General features: G+C 43.5%; 2 protein-coding genes across 10 annotated transcripts in view; one reads left to right on the top strand and one right to left on the bottom strand.

Annotated features, from left to right (window-relative positions):
* The window catches only part of LOC311135619 (protein Shroom1-like), a 34756-nt gene extending 20500 nt beyond the window's left edge, over window positions 1-14256 (top strand). For 4 of the 9 annotated variants that reach the window (XM_084169637.1, XM_084169643.1, XM_084169638.1 and 1 more), the window contains exons 2-8: window positions 3577-6383; window positions 6556-6608; window positions 8580-9197; window positions 9351-9923; window positions 10178-10277; window positions 10791-11063; window positions 11886-14256. In XM_084169637.1, coding sequence (XP_084025763.1) covers window positions 3720-6383; window positions 6556-6608; window positions 8580-9197; window positions 9351-9923; window positions 10178-10277; window positions 10791-11063; window positions 11886-12218 — 4614 coding nt within the window. In that variant the 5' untranslated portion in view covers window positions 3577-3719 and the 3' untranslated portion in view covers window positions 12219-14256. Of the gene's footprint in view, window positions 1-94; window positions 647-3557; window positions 6384-6555; window positions 6609-8579; window positions 9198-9350; window positions 9924-10177; window positions 10278-10790; window positions 11064-11885 lie in introns of those variants that run through there. The other 5 variants (XM_084169639.1, XM_084169642.1, XM_084169644.1 and 2 more) reach the window with 4 other exon arrangements.
* Window positions 14257-17710: 3454 nt separating this feature from the next.
* Window positions 17711-19174, bottom strand: LOC311136060 (ankyrin repeat domain-containing protein SOWAHA-like; the record flags this gene model as incomplete). The annotated part of the gene is made up of 1 exon (XM_084170123.1): window positions 17711-19174. The coding sequence occupies one exon, from the start codon at window positions 19172-19174 to the stop codon at window positions 17711-17713; it is 1464 nt and encodes a 487-aa protein (XP_084026249.1).
* Between the last annotated feature and the right edge of the window lie 1669 nt (window positions 19175-20843).

The following is a 20843-nucleotide window of genomic DNA, read 5'->3' as shown; positions in this document are numbered from 1 at the left end:
TCAAGTGCTAACTTGGAAATAGTTTTTTTTATTTCATGTGGAATCAAAAGTGTGAGCTCTCATACCAACAACTTTGTCAAAGGATTAGGTAAGTTGCTGCTTACAAGTTTCCTTCGGGTAGTCTTAACAGGCCTAAGTGGAATACATTTTTGAGTTGTATGAGTTGATTTGACTTTAATAGTAGTCACTATCTTATGTGATGGTTTATCCAGCCAACCAGTTCAGTTTTCTGGTGTAGTTTGCTGTAGTAATGGTGTGAGTGTATTTGTCTGGGACTTTCTCTCTCTGTACTCTCTGTACATTTTGTCACTAACTGTCCTCCCCATCACTTCCAAATGAGCGCTCCCCTGTAGTTCCCCTGTTAGTGTGCTCTAGCTAGCAGTTCAAGGAGAGAAGCCTGGCAGCCGCTGCACATGGAGAATCAGGTGTCCCTCTACAACACGTGAAAACAAACCCCTTTAACATCACTAACTAGACCTGGGACGTCAGTGTGCATGGTAGCTGGAGGTTTTCATATTTTCATCAGCTACAAACCAGAGGACAAGGAGGAGATCTATAACACTTGGTTGTTGAAGGTTTCAGAATGGTCACTGTAGTTTCTGGTACAATGTGGCTTGGAACAGAGCTACCTCAGCCATTTTGAATGGTGGGTATTTCACCTATTTGTTTGTGTATGTCTGTGTTGGTCCATGAGAGAGTGAAACCTGTTCGGCATCGAGGACTGTGGAGCTCATTAGCTTGTCTTTGTGTTGGCTACACTGATCTGTGTGTATGCGGAACAGGTATGCACCTCCTGAGGGGAAACTAATCACCAGAGGCCTGCATTCAGCTTTCTTCTTAAAATATACTGTCACCCACCATTAAAGCTTCCTGTTGGTGGACTTTGTATCAGTATTTTGATGTTGGGTAAGAACTGTATTGTAAACACCAATTTTGGCAGAAAGACAAGTTTCACTGTACTAAACTTAGATTAATCAGACTCCCTCTTCCATTACAAACAAGGTCAGCATGAAAATATTAATTCAAGGTGTTATTGAAGATGATGATTCAAAGTTCTTTGGAACTTATTACTTCCTGCTACTACAAAATGAAAAAAAGCCCTTGATTTTATCACTGAGATATTGAACCATGACATATAAACAACATTATTTACCTTTTAAAGCTTTTCTTTAGCAAACACCAAACAAACACCCAACATATGATATTATGTTGGTGTTTAAAACCTTAGTATGTTTCATTTAGGTCTAATCTATCTGTCAAGTCATTCAAACACATTCAGTGCATGTGCTTGGTTGGTTTCCTGATGAGTTAAGCCAACACACAGTGCTACATGCAGTGTTCCAGTGGTGGATAATCCATAAAAAAGTTATCACATGACTAATCCCCAAATATGTCTGCAAAGTTTTTATGGAATTCCGGGCATTTTTGGAGCGCTGCAACGTGCACCTCAAGGTTCTAATTAAGGGGTCTGATTCCACAGGCTCCTCCAACAGGTGTTCCATGCTATATGTAGGCTGTTCCAAATGTTGTATTTGATACTTTTTACACATATTTCCTTACAATTATATTTGCAATACATTTTGTTTTGCTGTGAAAAACATTTGCTACATGAACAAATATGCAGTCAATATCTTTGCATTGCAAAAAAGCAGTAGAACTGTTCTTTTGTGAGCCTCTTGTGCTGAATTGCAGACATTTAAATTCCCGGCCCTCCATTTCCGTGATTTGCCAAGAAAAGGCCTGTTCTCCTCTGAGTCTGAGCCCTCCCAACTCAGGCCTTAGTGCCATTAGAGACCTTAATAGTTGAAGTCATGGACAATTCTACAGTAACGGAATTGCGCTGAGACTCAGATTTCTCACTTAAAAAATGCCTTTTACTTAAAATGTATGCCGAACAAAAATATTTGATTTCAAAGTTTAACAAACCATACAACTCTATGCACAAGGACTGCTTTTAACAATTTACACAGAACATTTGACAAAAACTTACTGACCCACCTTTGGCTGCGCCCCTGCCCAGTCATGTGAAATCCATAGATTAGGGCCTAATGACGGGATCTCCTTATTTGAACTGTAACTCTGTTAAAATTGTTGCATGTTGCGTTTTATATATTTTTTCAGTATATTTTGGTTATTGAACTACAGTAAGTGAAGTAGATTTACACCCGGTAACATAATTGCGGTAACAGAATTTCATCATGGGTCCCTGATCTGTACTACACAGAAATGAATAATTATGGACATGAATGTCATTGATGTATCGTAAATAGGTACACAAAGGTAGAAATATGCAATATCCTCCTTTGCATATTATAACAGTATGCCAGTGGAAGGGAGAATTGTAGGAGGTCACCCAACTGTGGTTTGTGACTATGATTTCCCATTGTAGCCAATTAAGTTGCAGAAATTCTGTTACAGATTTTTCTGAAATGTTGTTTTGGTAACTGATTTGGTAACAGAATTTTGAGTTTGAATCACTTAATAATTCATGAACAAAATTGATATTAGTAAAAACACTATAACTAATTGGTAGTTCTTTCTTTACTTAACTTTCCTTTTCCTCCTTCCTCATGAGGGATAGAAATTAGAAAATATCTTAAAGATATGTGGGTTTTTGGTAACAGTATTTCAAGGCAATGTTTCTTAAACTTACAGAATGCAGAATAAAATATCCTAAACTAAATATAAGTGTTGATATTAGTTGGCAGGTGTCATTACTTCAACATTATTGTGTTTTTATGTATATCTAATACCTTTTTAAGACAGCTTTTATATCTGGCTGACAAGAAATCAAAGCCTTTGCTTATTCCATTTTTAGGATGGAAAACGATTGAAAAATGTATATATGCCTTAATTTATCAAAAATATGGACTCTTAGCTTTCATTTGACACCCAATTTGACATGCTCCTATGAACTTCACATGTTGGTGCTCATGGGGCCTTTTTACATGGAGATGACCTCATCCTGACAGTGGACCAGTGGGCAAGAGTCTTTCTCGTGAGAAATTCCAGATCAATGGAGTGAAGGGTCAAATCACATTTGTATTAATTATTACAGATACCGTTTCCCTCCCCCCCCCCCCAGTGCTACGGTGTACCAAGCACTTGGAAAGGACACATTTTTGTCAGGGGTTGAACTTGGATTTCCACCTCTCACTAACAAGAGAGGTCAAGCAGCATTGCAGATGTCAGCAATTCCAAAAATCTATTTAGAGAGAAATAGTTCTTAGAATTCTCGGAGAATTTCTTAATTGCATTTAGATGAAAGGCTCCGTGCCTGTACCTTTGATCTAGGAGGTCAGTGTTGAGTGTTGTTGCCCAAGTAGACATGCCATGATGATAATCTAACACAAACATAGTATTAGTAGTCAACCCAGTCAGCTATGCTCGCTGAGAAAGCAGCACATGCTGCATGCCCCATTTCCTATACGTTTTTGTTGGCAGGAAAAAGCTACAGTATATTTAGGTTGGGTTTTCGACACCTCCCAGCTCTAGGAGGAGGAAATGGAGCATGATAAATGACATTTTATTTGCATTAAGATAACCAATATGTTTAGTTTTGTCCTTGTTTTTCAGGAGTTATTGAAAAAGCAGACTACTGAAGAAGCTTAGAAAAGAAGGCAGAAAATGACCTGAATTCTCAGAAGTGAAAGACGAAGCTAAATGTGTCCGTATCACTCCCATTTCACCTGGGTCCACGCTTCAGTTTCCAATGCCAGATGGATTCCTATAATTTCCACTTTGAGAGAATGAGCAACCTGGACCTGCACCCTCTGAGCCTACCATTGAGTCGGCTCTCCCCAGCCAAGTCCACCAGCAGCATCGACCAGATCACCCACCACCACGGCAAGGGCGACTCGGCCTACAGCTCCTTCTCTGGGGGCTCCAGCGCCCCAGAATACCCGTCCCCCCTCCTTTCAGACGACCTCCAGCACCACAGCCTGCACTACGCCGACCTGAAGTATGTGAAGGCCATCTACCACCCCAACGTCCTCGACTCTGACGCCAAGAGCATGGATCAGCTCTACCGCTCGGTGGAGGCCATCTCAAACCAGTACCGCTACAACGATGGCTGCCTGAGTGCTGCACAGTACTGTAATCAGAATCAGGAAACGCTGCTGCCCCCTCCACCCCTGCCGCCTCCGCCCCCCGCCCGCCTGGACAGCTTCATAGCCACCAGGAACTTGGAGAACTGCAGGGCACAGCACGGCCCCGAGGGCCAGCTGGCAGACAGGCCACCTCCACGGCCCCAGACAAATAATCCTGATGCTGCCTGTCTCAAGCCTGACCTAGTCTATGGCCGCCTGGCCTCACAGCCATATCACAGGGACCCAGTGGACCCTGACCACACGGATAATAACACTGAGCAACAAAAGTCAGCAAACATCTTAAGCCGATCACCCCCTCGCACGAGTCAGCCTGAGCACCCCAAACAGCAGTCCGGTAGCAGCGATGGCGGGCACTCGGAGGGTCAGCGCAAGAGGGCGCACTTGGCCCACGGCTCCCTCATACCGGAGCAGCAGCGGTCCGCCAGTCCCTGGCATGTGGCACAGAACATGGTCAACAGCAGCATCCAGCACAAGGGCCAGTTCTACTTCGTTACAGGTGTTTGTAAGTCATCAGAGTCCCGTCTGAAGCATGGCTCTCTGTGTGTGCCAGAGGTAGGCAGTGAGAGCCCTGTGCCAGCGCCGGTGGAGACCCACAGGCTGGTGGAGAGGGAGAGTTCACACAGCACCATGGACAACATGTTCAGGAACAAACAGAGGCACCACAGCACCCATGATACCGCAACAACCGACAACAGGGAGTTTTACACCAAGGGTCAAGATGAGGAAAAACAGACTCGGAGTAGAATTTCATACAGTCCCTCTCACATTTCAAACCAGGGCTCCCGCAGTTTCGATGCTTTAGAGCAAGGTCACAAGGTCCAGAGCAGAGAGATCGGCAGGCATCACAGCCCCAACCACCCCATCTTCTACTGCGGCCCAGAGGAGAACTGTCTGCCATTATCAAACTTCCACAACCAGGTAGTCCCTCCTCCAATCAGCATGGAGCAGGCCAACCACCACAAGAGAGACAAACAGGTCAAGAGCGGGAGGAGGCAGCCGTTAGGAGACGTTGCCAGCGAAAAGATCAACAAGGAAACCACCCCGCTTCTGTACCACCTCACTGGAGCCAACAGGGCGGCGCTGAATTTGCACAAGCCCAAAAAGGACATTGAGGTCAGTGTGAAAGGTAAAGATGCAGGCCTCAACACAGCCCCCGTTAGCTGTAGTGATACGACACCACAGGGTGAAACATCCAAGGAGGAGAGAGTGGAGGCTACCTCCCTCCCCTGCAACACTCTGGATGACTCCTTCAAGAAGTACTACAAGGAAAAACTGAAGGACGCCCAGTCTAAGGTGCTCAGGGAGACCTCCTTTAAGAGGAGGGACCTGCAGCTGTCATGGCCACACAGAGTGAGGCAGAGGCCTGAGCTCAGGCCCACAGTACTTCACACGGTCTCCTCTTCACAGGACTCTGAGACCTCAACAGATACACTCACCTCCTCCCCAACACATTCTGAGGGGACAGATAAGGAGAACATAAAGGAAACACTGAAGGAGGTTGAGAAAGCGAAAGAGAGCGTGGTGGTGAAGGACAGTGAAAAGGAAAACGGGAGACCAGCGAATGTTGCCCAGCCTCAGGTGGCTCGAATCAAGGGAAGGAGGCGTCTGACTCCAGAGCAGAAGAAGCTGTGCTACTCAGAGCCGGAGAATCTGAACCAGCTGGGTGACACACCCTCCCACCACACAGCCTGCCGTTCCCTGGGCAACGAAAGTGAAGGAGGCCTGCTAGTGCTCTCAAGCGAGGAGGGGGAGCTGGGAGAACAGGGCCTGGTGGCAGCTAGGAGGAAGATGTTTGAAACCAGAGGCAGGGCCCTGTCTGCTTCCAGCCTCTCCAAGACATCCCTGAAGCACCTCCAGCACAAGGCCCTGGTGGCCTACATGGAGCGCAAGACAGGACACAAGGTGGCTGAGTCCCAGCAGCTCACCCCTCAAGCCCCTCCAGCCTCTCAAGCCCCCAGCCAGAGGCACTCCACGGCTGGGAAGCCATCTGACTGGGATCCCAGGCCTCAGTCTGGGAATAAAGAAGGCTCCAAGAAGAAGCCGCACAGGCCCCACTCCGCTGGCCGCATCCTGGACTCAACCTCCAGCTCCATAAGGTACTCCCAGTTCAGCTCCAGCTCCACCCAGGCCCGAGGTTATTCCCAACAGGCCAGCTGGAGAATGTCACCCAGCCCCTCTCAGGGGAAGTCTGCCTCTGTGGAGAGTCTTCTCGACCAGCCTGAACCACATGAGTTCTTCAGAAATCGCTCCACCTCAACGCCACACGCATTTCAGGTAAGCCTCATCATCATCAGAACACTTGATATTATTGCATTTACAAGAATTGAATGGTATTTTTAGAACTTCATAGAATTCTATAGAGGCCCATATCACTTTACTGAATGTACCACAATAAATGTTCAAAGGGTGTTATTAATGTTGATTATTGGTATGTGTTTGGCTACAGGGTCACAACTACATGAATGATCCAATACCAGTTAATACTATGGACACTTCCAGGTATGTTGCCCTCACTAGTCTATTGTTAAAGTGGGAGTATCTGTGCCTGTAAGATTTACTGTAAACCATGTGTGTTGTACATGCTTGCTCAAACTTTACTGTGGTATTGAAAGTGAACACACATACAGTGCCTTCAGAAAGTATTCACACCCCTTGACTTTTTCCACATTTTGTTGTTACAGCCTGAATTTAAAATGGATTCAATTGAGATTTTGTGTCACTGGCCTACGCACAATACCCCATAATATCGAAGTGGAATTAATGTTTTTAATGCCCGACCTCACTAATGCTCTTGTGGCTGAATGAAAGCAAGTCCCTGCAGCAATGTTCCAACATCTAGTGAAAAGCCTTCCCAGAGGAGTGGAGGCTGTTATAGATGCAAAAGGGGGACTAACTCCATATTAATGCCCATGATTTTGGAATGAGATGTTCAATGAGCAGGTGTCCACATACTTTTGCCGTGTAAGTTCAAGTCGCATAATAAGTTACATGGACTCACTCTGTGTGCAATAATGGTGATTAATATGATTTTTGAATGACTACCTCATCTCTGTACCCCACACATACAATTATCTTTAAGGTCCCTCAGTTGAGCAGTGAATTTCATACACAGATTCAACCACAAAGACCAGGGAGGTTTTCCAATGCCTCGCAAAGAATGGCACCTATTGGTAGATGGGTAAAAAAAAAAAAACTGACATTGAATATCCCTTTGAGCATGGAGAAGTTATTAGTTACACTTTGGATGGTGTATCAATACACCCAGTCACTACAAAGATACAGGCGTCCTTCCTAACTCAGTTGCCGGAGAGGAAAGAAAACTGCTCAGGGATTTCACCATGATGCCAATGGTGACTTTAAAACAGTTACAGAGTTTAATGGCTGTGATAGGAGAAAACTGAGGATGGATCAACAACATTGTAGTTACTCCACAATACTAACCTAAGTGATATAGTGAATAGAAGGAAGCCTGTACAGAATTTAAAAAAATATTCCAAAACATGCATCCTGTTTGCAACAAGGCACTAAAGTAGAACTGCAAAAACATTGGCAAAGAAATGAACTGTCCTAAATAGAAAGTGTTATGTTTGGGGCAAATCCAACACATCACTGAGTACCACTCTTCATATTTTCAAGCATGGTGATGGCTGCATCATGTTATGGGTATGTTTGTCACAGTCAAAATCCTAGAGGAAAACCTGGTTGTCTGCTTTCCAACAGACACTGGGAGACAAATTCACCTTTCAGCAGGACAATAACCTAAAACACAAGGCCAAATATACACTGGAGTTGCTTACCCAGACGACATTGAATGTTCCTGAGTGGCCTAGTTACAGTTTTGAAAATCTATGGCAAGACTTGAAAATGGCTGTCTAGCAATGATCAACAACCAACTTGACAGAGCTTGAAGAATAAAAAAATATATATAAATGTGCAAATATTGTACAATCCAGGTGTGCAAAGCTCTTAGACTTAACCTGAAAGGCTCACAGCTGTAATCGCTGCCAAAGGTGATTCTAACATGTATTAACTCAGGGGTGTGAATACTTATGTAAATGAGATATTACAGTATTTCATTTTCAATCAAATGTAAAAAATGTCTAAAAACATGTTTTCACTTTGTCATTATGGGGTATTGTGTGTAGATGGGTGGAAAAAAAAATATATTGAATCAATTTTTAATTCAGGCTTTAACACAACCAAATGTGGAATAAGTCAAGGGGTATGAATACTTTCTGAAGGCACTGTATACCATGCCAACATTCCATTCTGAGAAGTATATAGACATAACATCAAGGTAGAAACATTAAACCTACATTACAACTATATTCAGGGAGTCTTTTTCAAAACGAGTGTTTTTTAATCAGCTATGATTAGGGTAAGATAAGGACATACCATATCTGAGAGGAACCAGGCACGTAAGTCTCCAAAGCATCTCAATCTCATCACAATCTCTGTGCTATTTTTCAGTGCTCAGACTCAGAGGCCAGTGGATGAGGAGATGGTGGTAATGAGGAGATGCCAGGCCATGTCGGTCCCTGAGGGTCAGCGGGTCCGGGTGGTGGCCCAGCGGGGGAAGTCCATGGAGGAGCTGGGTGTGTCCCAGGTCAGCCGCTCCCTGGTCCTCAATAAGAGCTCTGAGCATCTGGACCAGCTCCGCAGTAGGCAGAGAGGCCCAGGACCAGGCCAGGAGAAGAGGATCGTCTCAAAATTCGGCGAGGGCCAGGAGAAAGCCCAGGGGCAGACCAAGAGGAAGTCCCTCTTCAAGCAGGAATCTGCTCCACAGCTGGGCAGTGAGGAAGACAGAGGGGAGATGACTAAAAGCACCAGGGAGTCTAGTGAGTCTGTCTCCCCAGCATGGAGAACCTCGTCTCGGGTCAGGACTCGCTCAGATGGCTCCCCTAGATCATATGACTTTGGCCCCCTCGTTAAAGATGAAATAGAGACCACTGTGCTCTCCTGCGACGTCCTACTCCCACCGTCCCATAAGGGTCAGGAGTCCAGTGAGAGAGAGGTCAAGTCTACCTCAACTTCTCCCTCCATACCCATCCATCCCAGGGGCACTGGCGAGAGCAAGACTGGCTCCAGGTATGTGACCATAAAATGATAAAGTGACCCTTGCTCTGCATACGACATTCTCATCATTAAATCAATGTTACTGTATAAATGGCTATAAATGGCTATTTTTCACTGTTGATATTATTTTGATAATTCCATTTTCTAATGTCTTTCTCATTCCAGCAGAGTGAAGACCGCCCCTCCTTTACAACACTCTGTGGAGAGAGAGCAGTCAGTGGACGAGCCCAGTGAGAGTCAGGAAGTCTCCCTGAGCTGTGGAGTCACCACAGACCCCACTCTGTGGATCATACCACCTGAACCAGGGAGCAAAGACAAGGGCGAGGACCCAGCCCTTTCTGATAATCTGACAGAGGGAGAAACTCCAACTCTAGCCCCTGCTCCAGCAGCTAGTGAGCCCCTTACAACTTCCTCCACCACGCCAGTCCCTGACACTGACACCTGCCAGAGCGGGGAGGGCGAGCAACCAGAGGAAGAAAAGGAAACCGAGGCAGTGGAGCGGGTGACCCCAGCAGGCGAGACAGAGAGCCCAGAAAAGACACCAACCACCGAGGAGCCAAAGTGGGAGGAGCTGGTGGAGGAGGTGGTCACAGCGGACCAATCGCTGGCTCGGGTGCTGTACCCGTTGACCAATCGTAAGACGGCGCTGATGCTAATGGAGCATCTACTGTCAGAGGACACTCTGCTGATGGAGGAGCACTATAAGAAGAAGCAGGAGCAGAGAGACGCTGCAGACAGGTGACCATCCATCTCATTATTAGACACATTATACTGTACAGGTTCATTATACCCTGGATCCGCAGGTGCCATGTTACCTGCTGTTACGTCAACGCACCTGGATATCTGCTTACAAATTGCAGTTAGATTAAGAGACACGTGTAAAAGACAAACACATGACTAAAGACCTATGAACATTTTTCCAAGGTTAATCTCATCCAAATACTCACTATCATCATTACCGTGTGTGTCTTTTTCTCTCCCTCTGCCTGAAGCTCTGAAACAGTGGATGATGCTGAAGCACCTCCCACATCTCCTGATGATGATCAAATCCAACCAGAGCCACTGAGCAAGACGGATGTCACTGAGAAGAAGGTCATTATTGCTTTTCAGCTCTGCATTACGGGTTTTTGTAATCGAAGTGGATTTACTTTATCTCTGCCAGTTGATGATGTCATCTTAATATCATCTGGATGCAGTTTAACTAGGTTTGGCATTGTAATGTAGACGCAGGGAGTCAGGAAACAAGTGCAGTGACAGAACAGAGTGCTAGATAAATGGTTAGTAATCAAGGTAGTAATGAAGTCCAGGTGTGACTGATGATGGGGCGCAGGTGTGCGTAATGATGGTTGCCAGGTGTGCATAATGATGGGTTGCCAGGACCGGTGGTTAGTAAACCGGTGACGTCAAGCGCCGGAGCAGGGGAGCGGGAGTAGACGAGACAGGCATCACCTGATAAAGTCTGACCTGATTATTGAGATGCCAGATAAACTGTCAAGACTCTTATCTTATCTTCTGTTTGTTTTGAGCTGACCATGAAAAGCCCACAAGCACAATGTCATGTATAATGTTCTCTCTCAAACTCACCAATTCCCTCCCCTTCTACAGAGGCTGCTGGTGGCGTGTATTGAGGAGCGCCTGCAGGCCTTGGAGGAGCCCTGTGGTGCCCTGCAGGTGGAGATGCATGAGAATGGGGTGCGGGGCGAGGCCGTGGAGGCCCTGGTTCGGGAGCGATGTACGCCCGTGGAGCTGGAGCGCTACGGCCTGTTCATCGGAGACCTGGAGCGTGTGGTCAGCCTGCTGCTGTGTCTGTCCTCTCGGCTGGCACGCGTGCAGAACGCCCTGAGGACCGTGGACCAGCACACAGACGAAGAGGAGAAGGTGAGAGAGACTGAAACTGTAGTGATGCGATCATGCTTTCAACCACTCATAGGCCCGATGCTTACTTGGGATCAAACATTTAACGTGCAAACATGCTGGTTGAAAAAAGCACCTTATCGGAGCAATTGTGAGAAATTGAGAGGGATTATTGATGTTGTATTACCATGTAATTATTTATTAATTGATTGCCTTTATTAGGTTTTGTAATGAACATGTTTACAGTGTTTCTCAGCTGGATATGCCATGTACTCTTCAGTCAATTCCTAATAAGATGTTATGATTAGACTGCAGCGTATATCACCTGATGTCATGTGATTCCCCTCTGATTATCTCCACAGTAGTTTCTTGCTAAACTAGAACATTTAATGTTCTAGTTTTGTGTGCTTCAAATTTGCTTAAGTACCCATGCTAAATTCTTATGTTTTATTGTTTCCCTGGATCTTCATATTTGTATTCAATATGAAGATATTGAATACATAGTTGAAATATTTATATGAATTTCACATTGACAGCCCTTTGTATTGAGTGTGTTTTAGTGCCTTGTGTTTTCTGCTGCTATCAGCAGTGCTGGTATTTACAATGAGTCACCGAAACTCCAAACCAGTTTCGATGCAAATTTCTATCTGCCCTGCCCTCTGTTGACAAAAAGAAATACTGCACCGCTTTACTGTGCAACATGAGCTTACTTGACTAGCAGTTTCTCCATAGCAGCTGACAACAAAATGCCTTTCCATAAACACTACTAGTACACATTGGATAATGATGAAACATTTAGGGAATGTTGTGATTAATTTCATCCAACCTTTTTTAATCTCTTGGCAGGATTCTCTGGACAACCGTCACCGTCTGCTGTGCAAGCAGTGGGAGGACGCCAAAGACCTGAAGGACAACCTGGACAGACGGGAGCGGATGGTGTCTAACTTCCTGTCTCGCTGCCTGACGGCCGAGCAGCTCCAGGACTACCAGCACTTCGTCCAGACCAAGGCCTCGCTCCTCATCAGGATGAAGGACCTGGATGAGAGGCAGCGTCTGGGGGAAGAGCAGCTAGAGTCTCTGCTCAACACCCTCCCTCCCTGGGGACCACCATCAGGTCCCTATCCTACTCTCTCGTCTCCCCCAGCTGTCCATCACCTCTCTGGGCTTACAGAGCCCTGAATTCCCTCTGCTTCATCCATCCTGGGCTGTCACTAGCCAGCAAAATCACATGGATGTCTGTAAAAAAAAAAAAAGGAGTCCCTCAGACTCCATCTGTCCATATGTATGTATAAGGAATATATGTGTGCCTTTAGAGGGGTGTAGAAGTTAGGACTACAGTGTGGAATGTCCTGTATATCTATTATCACTTTAATTTTATGTCCTTTTCACCTCTGCCTGTGGCTTTGAAAAACGATATAAGCTTTAAGATTGTATTCTGGCCTGGAAGTAGTCTTGTTCATCAGTCATACTGTACTGTGTGTCTGTCTGAAGCCCGGTGAGTGAGGCTAGCCTGATAAGGTTGCTAAATACTGTATATCTCAGTCAAAATAGGTGGTAGATTTAATCTCTTTATCTACTTATTAGTGCCTTCATTTAAAATGAAGGCACTATAGATAACCAAAAAGGTGAATGAAAAAAGCACTTTGATATGTTACTGCACATTTCTATTTTCTTTTGAAAACACTAAGTTCAAAAGCTAAGCCTTACTCCATCCAATGTTGTTTTTTCAACTGATTTATATAGGTATTTTCAGAATGATGGGGTTTTACGTGGTATGTAAGCACATTCAACGATGCAGATTATGTACAGTATTACCCACTGCTATTTAGGCTACAGATGTTATGTCTTATGGTTTCATGCTGACAAAGTACCACTAAAGAGGTGAACCTCTTAAAAATATATTAAGCATAATAGTTTTAATGGTATCCTTGTGGTGGCCTTCTATGTCAACATTCCCCAGGAAAAGCCCTCATGAGGCATGCCTATTTATTTGTTTTGATTTATGTGGAAATGCACAACCATAAATCTTTAATTTTAGACCTTATTTTTTCCCTAATAATGAATGTCTTGTGTGATGTTGATTTCTGTTTTGCTATGATCAATATTTTTTGAATATTTGACCAAGTGAAAGCACAGAGTTGTTATGATTCTGTGCTAAATTATGATCCAGCAGGGCTTACTTACATCACTGGTTCCCTCTGATTGATACTGTATGTGTTCATTGTGAGGGGATTAGGATGTGAGAAGCCTTTTTCCTGTTTAAGTAACAGTACCGTGTCTTTGCTTTGTGTTCTTTGGTCCTTGTTTGTTTTCCCAATCCTATTAATTCACAGATGAACATTTTTATTATTGCTCTCATACATGTGCTCATGTACTATATAACGTTCACCCATGTGTGGATCTTCTGTTTGAGGACTTCCTCAGGCGTTGATGGTAGCAGAACTGAAAAAGCTGTTTTGAGCTCCAAAATAATTCAATGTACTGTTCATCGACAGAATGGATTATTTTGTGAAATGTCAAATAATCTGAGAGAACACAAACAATATACATTTCCACAAAATATTCTAATGTACACTGCTCAACTTCTTACTCTAAACATTTCTCTGGAGATTTGCAGCGATGTCCATTTCAGTCCGTAAAACAAATGTGTGTTTATTTTGGCCTTTGAACAGAGGACAGCCACAAAGGTTAAGTGGGCCTGAAGGAATTCCTGAGGCATGCGAATGATCTGTCCCTGGAAACAGAGGTAAGGTATCACCAACAGAAAGGACATTCTTGCTTTTAACAGATCCATGCTATTTCCTGTTATGTATATAAACATGTATTATTGTTAGTAACTTATCACTTATTTTTACCCATTTGTCAAAAAGTGTTTTGTTAATAAATATCCCACAACAGGGCTGGTGTTTTGAAACAGGTATTGTTTGTTTAGTGGGGGTAGGGTTTTGCAACCCGGAAAGAGATCCAATTAGAAAGAATGATCACAATGAATGACACATTTATCGGTTTTCAATCAATCCCAGTCTTGCTTGGGATGACAGTATGGGCCTTTGTACTTGCATTTCCTCTGGCTGTCTTCATTGTGTGTGACTGACTGTCACCTCCGTGTTGTGTTTTGTTTGCCTTGTGGAAAGTTTTCTTCATTTGTTGCTTGAAATTTAGAATTTCATGACATTTGTTATATTGTGAATAAATTAAACTTTCTCCTTCCATCAAACCGTTTGCTATGTCTTCCCTAATATGGTATGTGTTATATGGAGAGGCTGATGAGCTCTAATCCAGTGGGATTGGATCGGCTTGTTGAAGGGAGGCATCTCCCCATGTCCTTTGGCCTCGTTAGCAGCTCTGATGGAATGCTGCCCAGTTTGTTTGTGAACAACAACAAACGCCTATTATGAAGCATTGAATGTTTGAGAAAAAACAGGATTTTTTGGCACGTCCCTCCAGAAACCAAGGGGAAGGAGAGATGCCAGAATACAGCATTAACTAACTTCCAATAGCAAAGTACCTTTTGTCTGACTCCCAAGGTTACTAGAGAAGGTCAGGCTAAGCATATGCATACTGTAGCAAACAGGGCATAAAACTAAATTGGATTTTACAATGACAAACTGATTGAGAGACATATACAATATACAAGGATAGCAAAACCTGTGTGATACAGATCTAATATGCAAGCTACTGTGGTGTGGGTAGTGGTCCAGTGAATATTCATGCTACAGTAGTGTGAGACTGTGGTCCAAAGAGTGTTGTGTAATAAAAAACAGCAACGAGTCATTCATGTGACTGTGTCCTCCCCCCTGGCCCTGCTGCAGTGGGAACATTTGTTCCAGCCCTGGGGTGAGAATTGGCTTGACGCAGACATTTCACTGCAAAGGAGGTGACATCATGAGAGGGGCAGAGACACAGCTTGAGTAAGCCTGTTCACTTCTCATCTCTCCAGCCTCAGGGGCCAAGGCTGGCATTAGCACATGCTCAGTTAGCTGAATCACAATCTCATGCTGCCTATATGAAGCCACGAAACCAACAAACAGGGAGACATTTCACATGCTGATATTTGGGATGCCGGAGTTCAGTAGATGGTTTTATCTACATCAAATATTGTTTTTTCCTAATACTGGCAAATGACATTATTATTATTACTAAAGTATGTATTGTATGAGATCAATCACACAGATTAAAGACAAATGGCATGTGATTTGAAAATCACGCTAGAGATTTCATAGTATTTCTTTATTATTTATAGTATGTCTTTGCATTTTACCAACTCAACCCTTAAACAGTGTATCACTATTCACTCATAACACATTCATACTACAGGAATCTTGAACAGTTAGGTCACATACTATTGTTCATTTTCACAATTATTCAGTACTACAGCCTCTTCATTTCTTAGAAATCAAATCAAATCTAAAATGACCTATAATATATTTCACAGTTCAATGACTATACAGGGACATGATTGAAATACACAAATGAAAATCCCCTTGAGGGTGAAGGCACTATAAATGTCCAGGCATTAAGCCATATTTATACCCTATTCACCTTTTAATCACAGGTTTAATACAGGGACACATACAATAATGTTTAAATGGATTCTTAATCTGTTGTTGAAATGGTCATGTACAGATTTAGTTTGACAAGGATCTGCTGAAATGGACGTTAAATCCCATTAGTATGTCATGCATTACTAATTCAATATGAAATAAAATGTGACACACCATTAGATACACTAAGAATTCAATGTACATGACAAAACAGAGAGTAGCACATTTTACAAGCTACTTACTATACCTCCTATCCTGATAATACGTTTTCTTGAGGTTTGATTGCTAAAAAGAGAGAGGACTGGAATGATATGCTGGTTGCTCTTGCTGATTTATGAAAACTAAGTTCAATACAACTGAATAAAACCCTTATGTACATACTGTAATCCATATGTTCCTTCCTCTTATACTCCTACAGTGGGGAAAAAAAGTATTTAGTCAGCCACCAATTGTGCAAGTTCTCCCACTTAAAAAGATGAGAGAGGCCTGTAATTTTCATCATAGGTACACGTCAACTATGACAGACAAAATGAGGGAAAAAAATCCAGAAAATCACATTGTAGGATTTTTAATGAATTTATTTGCAAATTATGGTGGAAAATAAGTATTTGGTCACCTACAAACAAGCAAGATTTCTGGCTCTCACAGACCTGTAACTTCTTCTTTAAGAGGCTCCTCTGTCCTCCACTCGTTACCTGTATTAATGGCACCTGTTTGAACTTGTTATCAGTATAAAAGACACCTGTCCACAACCTCAAACAGTCACACTCCAAACTCCACTATGGCCAAGACCAAAGAGCTGTCAAAGGACACCAGAAACAAAATTGTAGACCTGCACCAGGCTGGGAAGACTGAATCTGCAATAGGTAAGCAGCTTGGTTTGAAGAAATCAACTGTGGGAGCAATTATTAGGAAATGGAAGACATACAAGACCACTGATAATCTCCCTCGATCTGGGGCTCCACGCAAGATCTCACCCTGTGGGGTCAAAATGATCACAAGAACGGTGAGCAAAAATCCCAGAACCACACGGGGGGACCTAGTGAATGACCTGCAGAGAGCTGGGACCAAAGTAACAAAGCCTACCATCAGTAACACACTACGCCGCCAGGGACTCAAATCCTGCAGTGCCAGACGTGTCCCCCTGCTTAAGCCAGTACATGTCCAGGCCCGTCTGATGTTTGCTAGAGTGCATTTGGATGATCCAGAAGAGGATTGGGAGAATGTCATATGGTCAGATGAAACCAAAATATAACTTTTTGGTAAAAACTCAACTCGTCGTGTTTGGAGGACAAAGAATGCTGAGTTGCATCCAAAGAACACCATACCTACTGTGAAGCATGGGGGTGGAAACATCATGCTTTGGGGCTGTTTTTCTGCAAAGGGACCAGGACGACTGATCCGTGTAAAGGAAAGAATGAATGGGGCCATGTATCGTGAGATTTTGAGTGAAAACCTCCTTCCATCAGCAAGGGCATTGAAGATGAAACGTGGCTGGGTCTTTCAGCATGACAATGATCCCAAACACACCGCCCGGGCAACGAAGGAGTGGCTTCGTAAGAAGCATTTCAAGGTCCTGGAGTGGCCTAGCCAGTCTCCAGATCTCAACCCCATAGAAAATCTTTGGAGGGAGTTGAAAGTCCGTGTTGCCCAGCGACAGCCCCAAAACATCACTGCTCTAGAGGAGATCTGCATGGAGGAATGGGCCAAAATACCAGCAACAGTGTGTGAAAACATTGTGAAGACTTACAGAAAACGTTTGACCTGTGTCATTGCCAACAAAGGGTATATAACAAAGTATTGATAAACTTTTGTTATTGACCAAATACTTATTTTCCACCATAATTTGCAAATAAATTCATTAAAAATCCTACAATGTGATTATCTGGAGAAAAAAAATCTCATTTTGTCTGTCATAGTTGACGTGTACCTATGATGAAAATTACAGGCCTCTCTCATCTTTTTAAGTGGGAGAACTTGCACAATTGGTGGCTGACTAAATACTTTTTTCCCCCACTGTATATGTTCATCTCTAAATCAGAGTAAAAACCCTCAAAAGCATACATGATTAAATAGATTTCATGCAAAATATCATAGCCTATTATTGCAGTTCATATCAGACTCATGTCACTTAAATACATAGGACGTGGCTCTGTGCTTGGATGAACTCACATCTCTTTCATCCCTCGGGTCGTCACCCAGCGAATAGAAAGTGGGTCTTTGCTTGTGCTTTTTATTTTTCTCCACATGGGGATTGAAGAGGCGACTTATCGTATGCAAGCCTTTGGAGAGTTCTGGGAAGATATCTAGCTCCTCCCTTTCCGGTTGGATAACTTCCTGGGGCTGGACCATATCACCAAGTAGCTCCCTCACCTCAGCAGAAATCCCTTTATGTAGGTAGTGATATGGCTTCTTCCCACAATTGTCCCTTATATTCACATCCGCTCCGTATTCACGCACCAGCATGGCCAACACAAACTCCTGGTCATGCAATACAGCAATGTGCAGTGGCGTGTACCCTCCATATGTTCTGGCATTGACGTCGAGGTCCATTCCACCTTGCCTGGATAGGTCGATGATCTTACCCACCATCTCACTGTTGCCACACTTGGCCGCCCAGTGTAGGGCTGCGAATCCGGACATGAAGTCCTTCTTCTCTGCCAGCTGTGTGTCTCTGAGGAGCAGGCCGTACACCTGTCTCCAGTGTCCAGCAGCAGATCTCACTAGCCACTCGTGCTCTGTCTCTTCCAGGGGGACTGTGGATGTGTACTTAGGCTCCTCCGAGGGTTTGGTAGTCTTGACAGCCCTCCTTGGTATGGGCGAGCTCAAACCCACACTCTCAGTGGATGGTCTTCTCTTGGTTCTAGAAGAGCTGAAGGCATCTTGGTCAGGTGAGCCTCTCCTTGGAGGGTCATCATCATCTTCAGATTTTAGTTTATGGATCTCTATTCTGGTTATGTTTGGAGGCATTCGTAAAGGCAGTGCAAATGGCTTCCACACAGTAGGGTTCTCTATCTTCCTTGGATACACAGGCCTTCCTGAGGGGCTATATTCTCTCTGCGCATCAGACATATGGTCTATGTTGAAATTCAGGGACCTTTTAGGTTTGAAATCCACCTTTTTTAATGCCAGCTCTATAGGTGAATGTACTTCCTCTATAGGTGAATGCACATCACTGTAATTTGAGACGCATTCACTGACACTTGGAATAACAGGTTCTTGGAGGTTTTCAGGACTTGAAGTCTCACTACCTCCACCTTGAGAATGTGCACTGTGCTCCATGTCCCGTACAAGTGAGGATTCCCTTGGCTCGGGGCCCTCTTCACTTACAGACTTTTGAAGATGAACATCATTTGTTTCTTGTAGAAATTGCTGATATTTTTTATTTAGTACAATATACCTGACATCTTCAATTTCTTTAACGACAGCGACAGTGTTCACACACCTTTTGAATAGATCCCTGTTCTGTTTCTTCTCTGTGGGATCAGCGCAGTTCAGGGAACCTTTGAATTTACACAGCAACTCGGAATTCTTCAACTTCCCCCCTCCCTCTGTTAACAGCGAGATAATAGCTTCTCGAGTCAAATCCATTTTGAGCACTATAACCAAAAATGTCAATTAAGGACGAACGACCGAATGTGAAAAGTCTTCTCAGACCTGTCAGATACGCGACACCTGCACTTTCCGGGGACACGTGGAAATAATTACAATAATATGCAGACTTATCTTGGGAGGTGGGCTGAACTAGCCTGTAGTCATCATCACATTATATAACTTTTAGCCTACTCCAACATTTTTCAACGGTTACTGTAGCCCAAAAACAGTTTGAAAAAATAACGAAAACACCCGGGAGTATCTGACCATTCACATATTTATTTCACACATGCATAGAATGATGAACATTGACACAATTAAGTGTTACAATATTTTAGGCAAAGGCGATACAATGTTTCAAAACAGTAGAAATGCCAGGCTACACAGTTACAAGACCTCAGACAAGGGGTGTATTCATTACGTCGATTATGTTGCAAAACATTTCATCTGTTGCAACAGAAACCTTTTACTCCAAACGGAAAACGTTTTGCAAAGAAAACGAGAGTTTTGGACAAATTCAGGTAAGTCCCTCCCATTGACGGTCCCTCCCTCCCCGTTTCGTTCTGTTTGTTCTGTTTACTTCTGTTTGGTTCTTAAAGACCCAGTGCAGTCAACAACGTGATTTTCCTGTGTTTTAAATATATTTCCACACTGAGGTTAAAATAATACTGTGAAATTGTGAAGATGATGATAATGCGTTTTAAAAAGACCACCTACAATATCAGTCTGTTTTGGTGGGCTGGTGTTTTGGCCTGCCTGGTGACATCACAATGCAGTAAATTAGCTAATAGACCAATAAGAAAGAGAGTTACAAATCTCTCTGCCAATAACAGCTAGTTTTCAGTTTCCCCCTCCCCACTCAGACCACTCCAAGACCAATATGATATTTACAGCAGAAAATGTTTTGTCTTTGTAAGAGGGACATATCTATATATTTTTTGTTGATGTATCTACACTCAAGCTGGGCGATGTTTGTGCAATGTCCACATGTAGTAATTGCAGAATAACTGCAGTTTACTGCACTGTAACTGCAATTATACTTCAGTTACACTGCAAAATTACTGCAGTTAAAAAAAAAACTGTGTTATTTTGGACGCAGTATTTGCAGCATACTGCAGTTATACTGCACTCTAACTGCAATCTTTAATCGTAAGGGATTAGTTCTGGGATTTGTCTCCCAGGAAAGATCTAACAACAGACATAAGGAGAGATGAGACAAAACTAGCCAGTTATAGGTTTTGTGTTGAAGGACAGCTGAGCTGACTGAAGACCACTTAGGCTAGTTGATATTGTTTCCATGGTAACATGTATTGACATGACATGATGAAACGTTGAAACTAAATTGCAAGCTACTTTCGTAGCAAGGCGTTGTAAAACAAGTGTCTTATGAAACACTTTCCAGACACTGGGTCTTGCTATCTTGCCATAACTGACTTGACAGAGAAATATCAGCTAGATAGGATAGCCAAGAACTGAAGAACAAGGACATTGAAAATATAATCTAGCTTGTTTTTCTATGCATCGGCAGGACAGAATGGCAGCGTCTCGTAAACTCATGGGCGGGGGTGTGTGTCTCTTTGTTAATAGCTGGTGCGCAATCTCTAATATTAAGGAAGTCTCAAGGTTCTGCTCGCCTGAGTTAGAATACCCCATGATAAGCTGTAGA

Source organism: Coregonus lavaretus (assembly GCF_964263955.1).
Source record: "Coregonus lavaretus genome assembly, chromosome: 10".
NCBI classification, from domain to species: domain Eukaryota; kingdom Metazoa; phylum Chordata; class Actinopteri; order Salmoniformes; family Salmonidae; genus Coregonus; species Coregonus lavaretus.
The sequence above is the reverse complement of the archived record's forward strand: the minus strand, read 5'-3'. Positions and strand labels throughout refer to the sequence as shown.